The 15602-nt window shown below is 41.7% G+C and overlaps 1 protein-coding gene across 1 annotated transcript in view; it reads left to right on the top strand.

The window, feature by feature from the left end:
- CRIM1 (cysteine rich transmembrane BMP regulator 1) overlaps window positions 1-15602 on the top strand; it is a 287524-nt gene that overhangs the window by 263934 nt on the left and 7988 nt on the right. The window contains exon 14 of the mRNA XM_007945075.2: window positions 10702-10896. Within this exon, the coding sequence (XP_007943266.1) occupies window positions 10702-10896 (195 nt within the window). The remainder of the gene's footprint in view (window positions 1-10701; window positions 10897-15602) is intronic.

The following is a 15602-nucleotide window of genomic DNA, read 5'->3' as shown; positions in this document are numbered from 1 at the left end:
AAAACATACAGTACATGGAATTTAACGTTGTGCGTTTTAAAACCATAATGTTATCATATTGGCATCTTCATTGAAACATTTTTCATAGCTCTATCTGTAATCTATTTTCTTAAAATTAGAAACTTCTGCACATTGGAAAGAAAACCTGCCTTGGAGCCAAAGGGTTATGATCCCTGTTCTGTCACATTCTAGCGATATGTCTCTATGATATGATGTAACCCAGTTCCTTTGTTAACATGGGCAACAGAGTATTTTCCTGTGCTTCACAAAAATGCTATGGAAATTAAGTAACATAATGTACATATGGGAAAGTACTTTATAAACAGTAAACACAGTGCAAATATGTATTGGATGAGAAGAGTTACAGCTCTTCAACACAGATTGCAGCTGATCTGAATAGCATGCATCAAATCAATTCTTGTATCTCACTTTAAAAAGAAATGTCTGGATGTACCATCTCAACGATAAGCTTTTGAAGGGCAAAAATATTTTTGATAATGTTTGAATTTGGGATAATACCTCCTCCTACCTACTCTCACCTGAAGTAGCTCATGGCTGCTTCAGTTACCTTATTTTGATCCAGATGGAAACAGCACAGTCTTTAAGGATTTATATGTGTTATATTGTGTCAGTGCCTCACCCTCAAATACCAGAGTTTCCCTGTCTTTTCATATCTCTGGACACTGTCACAAATGAGAGAATGGGCTCTTCTATTTTTTCTTTACATTTTGTTTCTGTTTGAGGAGCCCGTGAATTTATTGTGCATGAAAAAAAAAAAATATGCATGATCCGCTGTGATTCCTAGAAACAGAGTATGTGACATTTAAAATTAGGACATACTCTGGTAGAAAAGAGGCATTATATGCCTCCTGCATTTTCTTCAGAGTTACCACTTACTGTGGCCCTTACACTACAACTCAGGTTGTCCCACATACTGTGAAAATGATTTAAATGAAAGGAAAGAGAAGTGATCTAAAGCAACATGAAGAGAAGTAGGATGCTTTTCTGTTTATTACTTGTGAGATGCCATCAAGTTAGCATTGACTCATAGCAATGTCACGTGCAACAGAATGAAACACTGCCTGATCCTGTGCTACCCTCACAATTATTATTGTGCGTGAGCCCACTGTCACAGCCTGGGTGTCGGTCCATCTCGTTGAGGGTATTCTTCTTTTTCACTGCCCTTCAACTTTACCAAGTATGGTATCCTTCTCCAGGGAGTTGGTTCCTTCTGGTAACACACCTAAAGTACGTGAGACAAAAGTCTCACCATCCCTGCTTCTAAGGAGCATTCCAGCTGTATTTCTTCTAAGACAGATTTGTTTATTACTTAAATTAAAAAAAAAAAATTCTGGTTGTTGTACACTGTGCTAACTTTGGAACTAGTCTATAGTTACCATAATAAAAATAAAGTGTTTGATTTCAGTTTGCTTAGGTCTTACCCTGCTGTACCCTAGGAAACATCTCATTTTGTTTCTCCCGTAAGTAGTTTTCTCTTCTTACTGCAGTATCCTTTTCAGGTCCCCTGCTATGTAAGCAGAAGTTCAAGTTATTCTGGTTAACTTTGGGAAAACCATCAGAGTGACATCACTTTTTATTAGTGTTTCCAGAAAAATCCATTAGCAAATGCCTTTTGCCTCTTACTTCTATCCAGCAGGCTAAATCATTTTGTACTATCTAATGGGAGCTCTGGTAGCATAGTGGCTAAAGCACTTGACTGCTAACCAGAAGGCTGGCGGTTCAAACCCACCAGCCACTCCTCGGAAGGAAGGTTGGGCAATCCTACTTCCGTAGTGATAGTGCCTCGGAAACCCAAGGAGGGGTCGCTATGAGTCGGGGCCGACTCGACGGCACATAACAACAACAATGGTCATGGAGTAAGGGTTTAGTGGTTCAGTGGTAGAATTCTCACCTTCCATGCAGGAGATCCACATTTGATTCCTGGCCAGTGCACTTCATACTCATACATAGCCACTGTGAAGGCTTATGTATTGCTGTGATGCTGAGTAGGTTTCACGGAAGCTTCCAGACTAAGACAAATTAGGAAGAAAGGTCTGATGATCTACTTCCAAAAATCAGCCATTGAAATCTCTAGGGATTGCAGTGGTCTTGTGAACAACCCATTGTGAGATGGTGCAGGACCACAGACACTGTTTCATTCCATTGTGGTTGTCATGAGTTGGGGGCTGATTTAATGGCAGCTAACAGTGCTGGTCTGGTAGCATAGTGCCTAAGGCACTTGACTGCTAACCAGAAGGCTGGCGGTTCAAACCCACCAGCCACTCCTCGGAAGGGAGGTCCGGCAATCTACTTGCCTGCCTCAGAAACCCAAGGAGGGGTCACTGAGTCGGGGCTGACTCGACGGTACATAACAACAACAACAACAGCGCTGGTCAGGTAAAAGATCTCTCTAAAGGAGGGCTTATAGCAGAGGATATGTAACCAGACCAGCAGTCTGCAGACCCTTCTACAGATGGCTGGTGCAGTATTCCTACCAGTACCTGGGCTGTGACAGGATAGAACATCTCTTGTAGGTGCAGAAAAGGCCAATCTGGGAAATCCAATGGCTTATAATTGCATTTCTTCTCCATGGTGATCTTCAGCTAGCAAATGATTAATAATATTTCTCTGTAACAGGGTGCTGTCTATTGCTTATATTAATTCCTTATATGAAAACCTCTCAAAGTTTTCTTTCTTTTATGTTAAAAGCTTCCTCTTGAGTCCTAAAGGAGAATAATACATATTTTCTTCTAATTTAGGTCACCTTGATCTGTTCTGCCTGCCTTTATATGATTTATACATCTTCCAAATGATTTCTTTGTATATTCTCTATGTGCCTATAAATGTGCCTGGGGTTGATTCTTGATATGCAATGAGAACTCATTGAAAGTTGAAAATGAGATGTTTCCTTGAATTTGTATCCATGAAGTGATTAATTGGCTTCCAATAGGTGCTTAATACAAGTCTGAAGCTGCATTGCTGGCATGTTACATCCTATTTGCATGCAGTAAGAATTGGCCAAAAGTCACTGTGTTTTGTCAGTTTGGTGAGAGTTCTGTTCGTGGAGCTCAGGAGCGTTTATAATTCCTCAGAGCCCTGTGTGTTCACCTATTTCTTTCTAGTATGTTGAAGGAACTTGAGAGGCTCTTTTGGCCTTTATAAGTAGGCCTAGGCTTCCTATTCCGAGAAATAAGAGTAGGATAAAGCAAAAATGGACTTCCAAGAAAGTTCTTAAAACTGTAGTCCAGTCTCCTTTCATAGCTCTTAAGATAACTATGTAGAGGTAGGGGTTGGCCCACAATGGCAACATTTGCCTCACCCCCCTCTATAAAAAAAAAAAAAAAAAAAAGATGAATTAAGAACAGTTATTTATTAGGAGCTAAAAGTTGTATTTAAGTTTCAAATTTAATCAATAAATACTTGCATTTTTAGCTAAAAAAGCCTTTCATCGTTTACTGAAAGATTTACCACATATTAGACTTCTGCCTCATTTAAATTGTTTAGGCCACGTGCATCAGTTTTAGCAAGGGTTCAGTGGAGCTCAGCTTTCAAAGCCCAGTGAGATGGAGTATTTCAAAATTATTCATCATCTTCTATGCCTATGGTCTCTACAAACTTCTAAGTCTCCTTTTTACATTAAAAAAGTAGAACTGGTTTTCAAAACAGGAGGCTCTCATATGCCATTAATTCTCCTAACGTGGCATTCACATGCAGCACAGGCCCAACTTGGGACACAGAAAGGAGGATGACATCCTGTCTGCTCTCTAAAGGGGCTCATAGGTCCTTCATTTGCTGTTGTTGTTGTTATGTGTCGTCGAGTCGGCCCGACTCATAGCGACCCCTCCTTGGGTTTCCGAGGCAGTATCACTACGGAAGTAGGATTGCCCAACCTTCCTTCCGAGGAGTGGCTGGTGGGTTTGAACCGCCAGCCTTCATTTAGGAGAAAATAAAATAGAAGCTAATGGCATTTTGTTCCTTTGCCCTTGGTAGGGAGTGTGCTGTAATGCAGTTACATTTGTAGACTGAAATTTTAAAAAGTTGTCTCCTTGTATGTAATCAAGTCAGCAGTGCCACTGGGGATACTTGGCTACCTTTTCTAAGTGGTATGTTACACATAGTGTCAGGGGACCCTTAAAAAAAAAAAAGGCCAAACCCACTGCCATTGGGTTGATTCCAACTTATAACAACCCTATAAGGAAGTCTGGTGGTGCAGTGGTTAAAGCATTCAACTGATAACCTAAAGGTTGGTGGTTCAAACTCAGCAGCCACCCTTCTGGAGAAAGATGAGACAGTTGTCTTCTGTAAATATTACAGCCTTGGAAATCCTGTGGGAGGGTTCTATCTACTCTGTCCTGGAGGGCTGCTCTGATTTGGTACCTTTTTACACCTGCCCAGATCAGTTCACAAAAGCTGTCCTTACATCCCACAAACTGTAAGCTTAGATCAAATTGAATTATAATGTTAAAAGGGCCTGCTGTTAGCACTTTTTCCAAAACATTTAGCATGTCTGGATGTGGAATCACCCAAAGCTGATGAGATCCTCAGGATCCAGGAGTCTCTCCCCAAGGTCAGAGGCTTTGTCTGTCTCATTCACTACTACATTCCTGCTGCTTAAGGCACTGCTGTCTTTGGGCCCTCACTGGTGCATATGGGCAGAAGGAGTATGCCCCACACTGCAGCACTGTGTTGGATTATTCTGCAATGGGACTTATTCTAAGCTGCATTTGGTTTCTTGGCCACCAGCATCCCAGAACAAATTACCTGTCAGGACTCTAAATAGTACTCCAGAGACTTAGAGCTGATGCCATTTCTAAAGCTGCCTGACTTCTTCTCAGGAAGTTGCTCTCATACCAAGATTGACATCATGGCCATCAGAACCAGTTTTAGAATCAGATTTAGTATCTGTATAAGAAAGTTGTCTCCTAGTCAGAAACTAAAAAAATTCAGACAGAATAGAGTGGATTTTAGTTTTTTGTGTCCTTCCACCAAGGAAAGAGGAGACACATTTGGAGATGCCTTATTTTCAGGGCCTGATGTATACCTGTTGTCCTGACCAGCCTCAGAGTAAGGGCTGTGACTCCTGAAATCCTTAATTGGATCTTTACAGAGGAAGAAAATGACACAGTTCAGTATTCCAAACTTCCCCCAGCAGTTATTAGTAATATAGCTCAAAGTACAAAGTCCAGGCTTTATACCCTGTTAAGGCGTCTTTTCTTACCTCAAAAAGAAGCGAGATCATGACATTTTAAACAGTTGTCGGAATCAGTTAACATTTCAGCGCTTATATACTTCTTTCTCCCTTTTCATATCAACCAGAATCAAGGGAAAGTGACAGAACCCCAAGCTAAATTATCTAAACTCTACCACTGAAAGCCATCACATACTTTTACTGTAGTCATACGTGATGCAGGACGATGTTGCTTATATTTGAATCCAAAAAAGATAAAGACATTGTGTCTGGGCATTTCACAAGTTAAGCAGCCTGGTGGAAGGAGCCACCATGGCATGAGGGCTCCAGCTCCCTGACACACAGTGTTATTATTACAGAAGCAGCTCCTCTTCCTTCAGCAGGGCCTTTGTTTCGGGTTTAGGGCCTTTTTTAGATTTAGCTTAGAAAGGCCTAAAGCCATTTTAGGCTGAGTCTAATGGGTAAGATAGAGGCCAGAGCTGAGGAAACTAAACACCACCACTGACCAGAACTAAGGTGTGACCGTGAAATTGTGATTGTACTCCTTAGCATGTTTCAGAAATTGGCTCTGGGTACCATTGCAAAAGAATTCCTAAGCTGTGTGAAGTAACAACAGTATTGTTGGAATAGTTTCTAGCCTTCTGCAGTGACTACTTAGAAGGGGATCACATTTGTTTGGATATATAACTCCTGATGTGTTTGTTTTAAAAATAAACCTTGTTATATTAGCATCATACCTCATGTTTTCCTTGGCACATGCTCCTCTAATCTTCTTCCTCTGCAAGAGACAGTGAGAGGGAGAGAGATCTCCTTAAGGAGACCATGAGCCCTCAGCAGCCCCTGTGCTATCTCCATGCCTTGCTGGGACTGGGCCAGATACATGGGGCAGAGGGTTAAAGGTAATTTACCTTTGAGACAAAGACCTTAATCTCCAACAAATCTAAGAGTTAGGGAAACTGAGTGCTTATTTTTCACAGTCTGTGAGCAATAACCACTTTTGTTTGTGTGGCACTGATAACCTGCCCAGGAAATGGGGCCTCCCCAAGGAATATGGCAGGCAGAGGGTGTATAGGGCCTGTGGTGCCAGATCTTTGATTCTATCCTGCCTGCTGCTTACTAGCTGTGCTAGTCATCTTGATTTTCTGTGGAATTGAAACAATAGTAATAACACCTTGTCATTGGGCTTTAGAGATCAAACAGAATTGACTCATAGAATGCTTACCACAATGCCTGGTACATACTAGACATTCAATAACGGAAGTTATGATTACTATTAGATTCCGAAGACTAAAACTAAAGTCATTGTCAGCATAAGCAATCCAGTTGAAGTGATAAATAAACTGGTCAGAATTAAATGGTACAATCCACTCTATGTTGTTGTTGTTATGTGCCCTCGAGTTGGGACCCGACTCATAGCAACCTATCCTTGGGTTTCCACGGTGGTATCACTACACAAGTAGATTGCCCAACCTTCCTTCCAAGGAGTGGCTGGTGGGTTTGAACCGCCAGCCTTCTAGTTAGCAGCCAAGTGCCTTAGGCACTATGCTACCAGAGCTCTCAACTCTATAGCCAAATATAAACAGGTAAATTATTTTTAGCTTGATAGTCCCATCTCTGTTTCATCCCTCTTCAGCCTGAATGCTTAATATACTTTCATATGTATTGCCAGTTAGACTGTGCAGCTCTGGTGGCATAGTGCTAAGGCATGTGACTGCTAACCAGAAGGCTGACGGTGCAAACCCACCAGCCACTCCTCGGAAGGAAGACTGGGCAATCTACTTCTGTAGAAGTAGCACCTCAGAAACCCAAGGGGAGGGGTTGTTGTGAGTTGGAAAACAACTCAATGGCAGTTAGTTTCCCCCCTCCCCGAAGATTACAGTGACTTTATTAACTTATTATTTAGAACATTAAATTGCATTGAACAGCCACTGTTATCGCACATGGGAAAATGAAACAGTACACTGTATATTCAGAAGTAATACCTGTAGGTTTTGGGTTTGCCTGATTGACTCAGTTGAGCTCTGACAATCAAGCCACTGTTTAAAATGTAAACCCTATAAACCAAGTGGTTCCTAAAACTTTCTGACAGAGCTTTATCAGATTAACCAAGCTGTGCCAGTTGATAGAACCACTATATCCAGGGAAAGAAAGGAGCATGTAAGAAATAGGGAACACCAGGATCCATCAATCCCAGAAATTCACTCCATACTTCAGACCTCCGATAGCTCATTGTTCTTCCAAGTGTAATTTATTCAAAAGCAAAAATACTCTGTAAAGCCTCATTAAGTAAAATGTAGTCTGAGCTCATGGCCAGGTAACCACCACCCTGGAGAAGATTAATTAGGGCTTTTGTAAAAATAACAAGAGTCCTAAATTTATTTTGCATGAAAATTCTATAAAGGGTTGACCAGCCTATATCTTAGGGTCAAATGTGGCTTTGTTTTAAAGCAGGTTTTTTTTGGGGGGTGGGGGGCTGCCATAATGAAAATATATTGATACTGTAATTCAAACTGATTAAATGTGGAGATAAAATAGAAAACCACCTCCTGCAAGCAACAGCAGGAAATGCTGCACTGTTGCTGTCCCTGAAATAGGTCTCCTCACAGATCGGTGACTGGGGTGTGGCTGGTCCCCATCCTCCCTGCAGCCTGGATGTGGCTGTCCACTGCTCACCACAGCTCAGCTTTCACCAGATCGTGAGAATGTTGAATAGCCAGAAAGTTGTCCAGTTTTCCAGACACCCCCAGACCCAGACCCTTTTGAGACAACATGAAGCAGGTTCTGTGTGTTCCTGGCTGGACAAAGAACATGGGTCTTATGTCAAGATGGAGCCAGGGTGATATGCAAACTCTGACTTCATCTCTTTGAACCTGCATTTCCCCAGCAGTACCTCACAGGATGGTTATAAAGGTGAACTGAGATAGTCTACATGGAGCTCCTGAGCAACAGTACCTGGGTGCTAAGCACATACTAACTCTCTTTAGTAGCAGGTGCTCAGGTTCTTCCTTCAGAACCATTTGATGTCACTCTTGTTCTCCCATCTGCTCCTCTGACCTCCAGCCTTTGAGGAGATAGGATATGATGCACAAGCAGTTAGCTTGTTTTGTGGCCAAGCTGAACTCTGCACCACACAGAACCTAAACACTGGTGTAGACTTACGTGGAGATTCTCTTACCTCTACCCTTAGGTCCCTTTATTAGGCTTTTTTTTGTGGGGTGGGGTGGAGGGGGCTATTTGTCCTTTAGGAGTTCTGGTGCCGTAGTGCCTAAAGTACCTGGCTGCTAACCAGAAGGCTGGCAGTTCAAACCCACCAGCCACTCCTCGGAAGAAAGGTTGGGCAATCTACTTCCACAGTGATACTGCCTTGGAAACCCACGGAGGGGTTGCTATGAGTCAGATCTGATTCAACGGCAGTGAATTTGGTTTGGTTTGTTATTTGTCCTTTATTAACTGTCTCATTCTTTCAGCCAGTGCTTTCAATAAAGTGATAGATTTGCATCATGTCTGTGCTCCCTCCCTAGTTTTTTTAAACCTAATCAGATAGCTTCCATCTCTCAAGTCTGAAATAATGCACTTAAAGTCAAAGGTGAGATGTTTCTAAGAATAATGAGTGCTGAGCATAACTGGAATGGAGTAGAGAAATTGGTAGAATACCTGGGAAAGAAGTCCAGATCATCTCAGCCCAAAGAGCTTCACTGTGACCCCTGAAGTTTCTAGATGCTCCATGTATCTGACTCCACTTCTGAACACTGCAGTGGGTTTCCCTGCAGCTACTACCACTTTAGTAGGTTTCACTATGTTCCTTCATCATGTTCCTACTTTGAGTTTTCAAGCCTCATTGAATTTAGTAAAGAATTTATATTGTAACAAAATAAAATGAGAAGATGTCATTTTCACCTAATAGACTGTCAATCGCTTTTAGTTCAACCCACTGCCTCCAAGGCATTCTGAATAGTTGCTCATCCTCTTATATCACTTTATAAACATTTGTTTAGATAGTGATCTCATACAGTTACTGAATGAGTAGTTACATAAACATTATGTTATGTTGTAGCTCAGTATTTGGTCGTTGGCATTTTTTCTACAGTTTTCTTGCAGTCTATTGAGATTTGTCTAAATGGATCAACATCATTCAGGAAGCACCGTATTGCATGGCCAGGGTCTTTAGAACCAGACTTAAACTAGATTAAGATCTTCCTGTCAGAATCCTCTGTGTGTGTGTATAAGTGTGTGTGTGTGATATTTTTGCCTCATTATCAAGCATTATGTGTATGTATTATAAAATGAATCAGGTAAGTATAGAAAAATATAAAACATAAAAAATCACCCTTGATCTTATTCACTTAACCATTTGGTTTCTTTCTAGCCAACTATTTAAAAAAAAATTTTCTTCTTTCAGTGGTTGAGTTCATACTACACATAAAAATGTATACCCTACTCTTTGATGGGAGCTCTGGTGGCGTTGTGCCTAAGGCATTTGACTGCTAATCAAAAGGTTGGTAGTTCAAACCCACCAGCCGCTACTCGGTAGTAAGATTGGGCAATCTACTTCCATAGAGATACCACCTCGGAAACCGAAGGACAGTCACTATGAGTCTAAACAACTTCATGGCACTGAGTTTGGTTTGGTTTGGTTTACTTTTTGATATATTTTAATAGCTACACAGTATTCTCTTATTTGACTGTGTCATGTGAGTTACTTAAATATGCCGTTATTGTTGGACACAGCGTTTTTGTTTTTTCCTAAATTCTTGCTCTTTTGATTAATTTAAGCCCATTTTAAGTCCCAGGGTCAGCAGAACATGGCAGGCTACTGAACAATGACACAGCTACATGCAGGGTTCAAGGTGCTATAAGTTAGAGACCATTCTCCAAGGCTTCTACTTATATTCAGGAAGCAGATCACATTCCCTAAGGCAGCTACTCAGCTGCTCACAGTAGATTCCACCATGGAGTTGATTACCAGTCTCATCATGGGGAATACTACACCCAGCTGCCCAGTCACTCAACCAGGCCCAGCCAAGTTGACATACAAATTTAACTACCACAAATGCCTTAGGTACTATGCCACCATAGAACTCTGTAAATATACTCAGCTATAATTTTTGTATCTTTCCACATAGAACATAATCTCTTTATACATCCTTATCTGTTTATATTGTTAGTTTTCTCACATAATTTTAAGCAGCCATAAATGACTAAATTTGTATATTTCACGATGACAGTCTAACAGCCCTCATTTGGTGAATGTCATTCCCAATGGGTGGTTACTGTTATCACCCTGTATCAGCCTCAGTGGTCCTGGATGAGGATGAGGCCACTGAAGGAGAGTTCTGAACATCACCTGAGCAGAGGAAAGTAGAAACAGGAAACCAGGGAAACAGAAACTTTGTCAAAATCTGGAAATCCAAATGCATATTGTGATTATACAAAACTGTTTTCCTTTACTTCCCAAGTGGATTAATACTGTTGCCACCTCAAACAACTCTACTGTATGCTTTTCTTTTTACTAGAAGATACAATCCCAAAGAAGATAGTGTGCCACTTCAGTGGGAAGGCCTATGCTGACGAGGAGCGGTGGGACATAGACAGCTGCACACACTGCTACTGCCTGCAGGGCCAGACCCTCTGCTCGACCGTCAGCTGCCCCCCTCTGCCCTGCGTTGAGCCCATCAATGTGGAGGGAAGTTGCTGCCCAATGTGTCCAGGTACCTAAGACTTTGTCTTGCTGTTCTGCAAGCTGTGTATTGATTTGAGATGAAACCAGACATATTACCTAGGGTCTTAAAAGCTTGCAAGGCTCAACAATTGGATTCTTTTTACCTGGAGCATCAGAGGAAGACGGAGAGGCAAGAATATGAGGAGAAATAAAATGTGTGGCTAATTGCCTCCATGAACAACTGCCTCTCTTGCAGTGAGACCAGAGGAACTGGATAGTGCCCAGATACCGTTATGGAACATTTTGGTGAGAGATTTTATGGAGGAATCATGATCAAAATGGGGAAGATGCAGAATACAATTTCAAATTCTATGGAGTCCAGACTATCTGGAGCCATGAAGGCTGGTTGAATCCCTGAAACTAGCACCCTGAGATAATATTGAAACTTTAAACCAAAAATATCCCCTGAAGAATCTTAAAAACAAACCATAGGTTAGCTTAACTAACAAAGAACATCTACTTTGAGCATTATGTTTAAGAACTACCTTTAAAAAAAAAAACTGCCATCAAGTCAATTCTGATTCATAGTGAACCCTGCCTTGGGTTTCCGAAGTGGTAAATCTTTATGGAAATAGATTGCCCAGTCTTCCTTCTGCAGAGTGGCTGGTGGGTTTGAAGCACCAACCTTCTGGTTGGCACACAAATGCTTTAGGCACTACACCACCAGAGCTCCTTGAAAACAACCTATATGGGATCAAATTGACAACAGCAACCCAAAAGATTAGACGAAAACCTTAGGGTGCAGTGATTTTATATTAATGGAAGAGGAACAACTCAAAAAAGGAGGACGAGCATGATTGCACAACTCAAAGAATGTACTCATCGTGAATTGTACACATTACAAAGAATGATCAACTGAATCGTACACATAGAAACCACTGAATTGATGTATGTTCTGTGTATATTCTCAACAATTCAAAAAAAGGATGAAACTAGAACAGACTCACAGCCTGCTCCCCCCAATCCATTAGCTCACATTGCCCAGGTATGTGGTGGGCTCAGCTAAAATCTTCCCATGCAAACATTTGAGAATAACTTGGAAAAACTGACCAGCAGGTGAATGCCAGACGTTGGTTCTATTTCAGAAGTGCTCTGGTTCTTCTAATTTGCATTCTCTTTTTTGGTGGCAGTATTACCTCAGAGTGTGACAGACCTGTGTATGTATAAAAAGGCTGTGATTTAAACTCATTTATTGATTATGATTTAAACTCAGAGAATCTCATTGAGTTCTTCACTCATCAGCCTTTGTTTAGTTGTATGAAGACTAGCCGTAACTGAGCATTTCTGAAAATGCCCATTTATCCCCTAAAATAAGATGGGTTATTCTGCCAGATCAGGAAACTGAACCTGTTTCAGTGCCTTCATTTGGACACTCTACATGGTTTACTCTAATTGACCTTTTTAAGGTATCGAGTGGGAGTCTTAAGGTTGACTTCCTTGATATTTCTTTCATCACCTGATAATGTACATGGGGAGAAATGAAATTAAGTATTTTGATTTGGAAGAAGAAGAAGAAATATGTGACTTCCGATTAGTTGTTTTATCTAGTACCTATCTCCTGTGTTTCACAAGTTTCATACCAGTTTTCTTACTAATAAGCTTTTAATGAGATAAATCATGAAATTTGACATTATTTGTTCAACAGAGATTCATTTAGTGCCTACTAGCACAGAGTTTGGGAGCTCTGGTAGCATAGTACCTAAGGCACTTGACTGCTAACCAGAAGGCTGGTGGTTCAAACCCACCAGCCACTCCTCGGAAGATAGGGCAATCTACTTCTGTAACCTCGAAAACCCAAGGAGGGTCACTATGAGTCAAGTCTGACTCAGTGGCACATAACAACAACAACAGCATGGAGGTTAAAACTCCCTGCTACTAACTGAAACGTTGGCAGTTCAGATCTACCAGCTGCTCCATAGGGAAAGATGTGGTAGTCTGCTTCTGTAAAGATTTACAGGCTTAGAAGCCCTGTGAGGCTATTCTACTCTGTCCCGTAGGGTCGCTATGAGTCAGAATCAACCTGATGGCAGTGGGTTGGGTTTAGTTTCATGTGTCAGGCACTGTTCTAGGTACTAGATACAGCAGTGAATAAACCAGTCCCTGCCCACATGGAGTGTAGAGAGACAGGCAGCATATAGTGAATAAACAGTACCCAAGATGGTGACAAGAGCTATGGAGAAACACATAGCATGGCAAAGGGGCTAGACAGAAGTAGAACAGGTTATTTTGTTTTATAGACAATGGTCAGGAAAAGTCTAGCTGGTAAGATGATGTTCATAAAGAGATGCAGAATTGCACACATCCTGGGAATGAGCGTGTCAGGCAGAGGGTGTAACCAGAGCAAAAGCCCACTCGGGAAAAGCAGCAGTCCACGTGGGTGGAGCATGATGGGTGTGTGGGGGAGGTGAAGAACAATAAGAGATGAGGTTCAGAGGTAGCTGTGGGCCAAAACACCAAGTCCCATGGTGGTTGTAAGGATTTTATTGAGTTGGAGGGAAAACCTTGGAGGAGTTTGAGCAGAGGAGTGATGTGATCTGACTTACGTTTTTAACTGGATCACTTTCAGTGCTTGGAAGTAGAAGCAGGAAGCCAGCTTAAAGACTTGTATGTTAGTTCAAGTGAGAGATCATGGTGGCAGCTGTAGTGGTAAAAAGTGGCCAGATTCTGTTTCTATTGTAAGGGTAGAATCAATAGGATTTGACTTTGATGTGGGGAGTCAGAAGAAGAGATGAGCCAAGGATGACCATAAAGTTTTTTGACTGAACCGAGTTGAAGCTCTAGGGAGCAAATCAGTTCAGTGTGGGGTTGTTTTTTTTTTTTTTTTTTTTTTGGGGGGTGATACCATTAGCCATCCAAAAGGAGATAATGAAGACAATGTTGTTGTTGTTGTTGTTGTTGTTGTAGTTATGTGCCATTGAGTCGGATCCAACTCATAGTGACCCCTCCTTGGGTTTCCGAGGCAGTACTCACTACAGAAGTAGATTGCCCAACCTTCCTTCCAAGGAGTGGCTGGTAGGTTTGAACCGCCAGCCTTCTGGTTAGCAGTCAAGTGCCTTAGGCACTATGCTACCAAAGCTCCTAATGAAGACAACAGATAAGAAAATGTGGAGTTCTGGAGATTGGAAATACATATACTTATCAGCAATATTTAACCCTTGAGACTGAATACAATCATCTAACAAGTATGTATAGGCAGTTTAAAAAAAAAAAAAAAGAAAGAAAGAGTGCCCAGGACTGAGCCCTGAGACCCTCCAACTTTTGAAGATGAGGCAGATGAGGAGTCACTAGCAAAAGGAGCTGAGAGGGAGGACCAGCCAAACAGGAGAAAAGCCAAGAGATTTAGGGCACTGGAAGCCAGGTAGAGAAAGGGTTTCAAGTGGGAAGATGTAATAAAGTGCTCTGTTAGGTCAACCAAGATGAGAAACGAGAGTGAACCATTTCATTTAGTATTATCTTAACCATCTTGACAAGAACAGTTGCAGTTCAGTGGTAAAGGTAAAGTCTAATTAGTTTCAAGAGAGAATGAATGGATGGGAGAAGATGAGATGGAGCCAGTGGTAGTACAACTGTTACACAACTTGTGAGTACAAAGTTCAAAATTAAGATCTTACCAGGAAGTAGAGTGGCCTTGAGGGCTTTGCAGAGGAGGCATCTGGGCTACACTAAAGGAGAGGCAGGCTCTATTCATCAGAGTAAAGAGAGTAATCTGATCAGAGCTCCCAGGGTGGGAAAAGTCAAGGCCATAGCCCCTGGAGCAGTGCATTCTAGTAATAGGAGGTGAGGAGAGAAGAGAGTTTTAGGGCCTTAATTAATTAGGACATGGACTTTGGCAGGCAATGGGGAGGATCATTTTTGAACAGATGAATGGCACAATCATAAAGGTGTTTTAGGAAGACTAATGGAGTGGTGTGCAGGAGGTGCTAAAGCAGGGAGCCGGCAGTGGCCAGATCCCCTGCAATGCATATTGCAGCTGTCCCAGTAGGTGACAGTGAAGACCCAGATTTGGGGTGGGATGGGAAAAGAGGTAAAGATTCACCCAAGCAGATACTCTCTTGGGTTTGTGATTTTAATAAAAGAGAGTGCAGATATTGCTGACCGCATGTGTGTCCCTAGGGATTTCTCAGGATTAACTGTTGGGTTGAAATTTAATTTTTGTTTATTAAGTGTTGCATCTGATGTATTATTGAATCACTTTTCCATCTTATCTCTAAGCAAATTTTGCAAGTCACTGGAGCTTTTGCCACCTTCCAATTGATGAGGTGTGGCCTGTTAGGAAGGCTGGGTTCCTGGCTCGCCTCTCATTGGCACACAGTGTGACCACAGTCGAAGTTCTTCACTTAAATTTCAGGCCCCTAAGCCACCTCCCAAAAGTACTGTGAAGACAAATGAAGCTGTGGTTTTGGAATTCTGCCTGGTGGTCTAACAGAAACCATGTCCTCTAGATATATCAGCTAACATTCTAAATGTTGTTGTTGTTGTTGTTATGTGCCGTCGAGTTGGACCCAACTCATAGGTTGGGTTTCTGAGGCAGTATCACTACAGAAGTAGATTGCCCAACCTTCCTGCTGAAGAGTGGCTGGTGGGTTTGAACCGCCAGCCTTCTGGTTAGCAGTCAAGTGTGCTACCAGAGCTCCCAGCATTCTAAATACAAACAAAAAATAAATAAACCAGTTACTTTTGAGTCAATTCTGACTC

The sequence above is a fragment of the Orycteropus afer genome, unplaced genomic scaffold (assembly GCF_000298275.1).
Source record: "Orycteropus afer afer isolate SDZICR_OR568_19922 unplaced genomic scaffold, OryAfe1.0 scaffold00131, whole genome shotgun sequence".
In the NCBI taxonomy this organism is placed as follows: domain Eukaryota; kingdom Metazoa; phylum Chordata; class Mammalia; order Tubulidentata; family Orycteropodidae; genus Orycteropus; species Orycteropus afer.
Note: the sequence above shows the minus strand (reverse complement) of the source record. Positions and strands in the feature narration are given on the sequence as shown.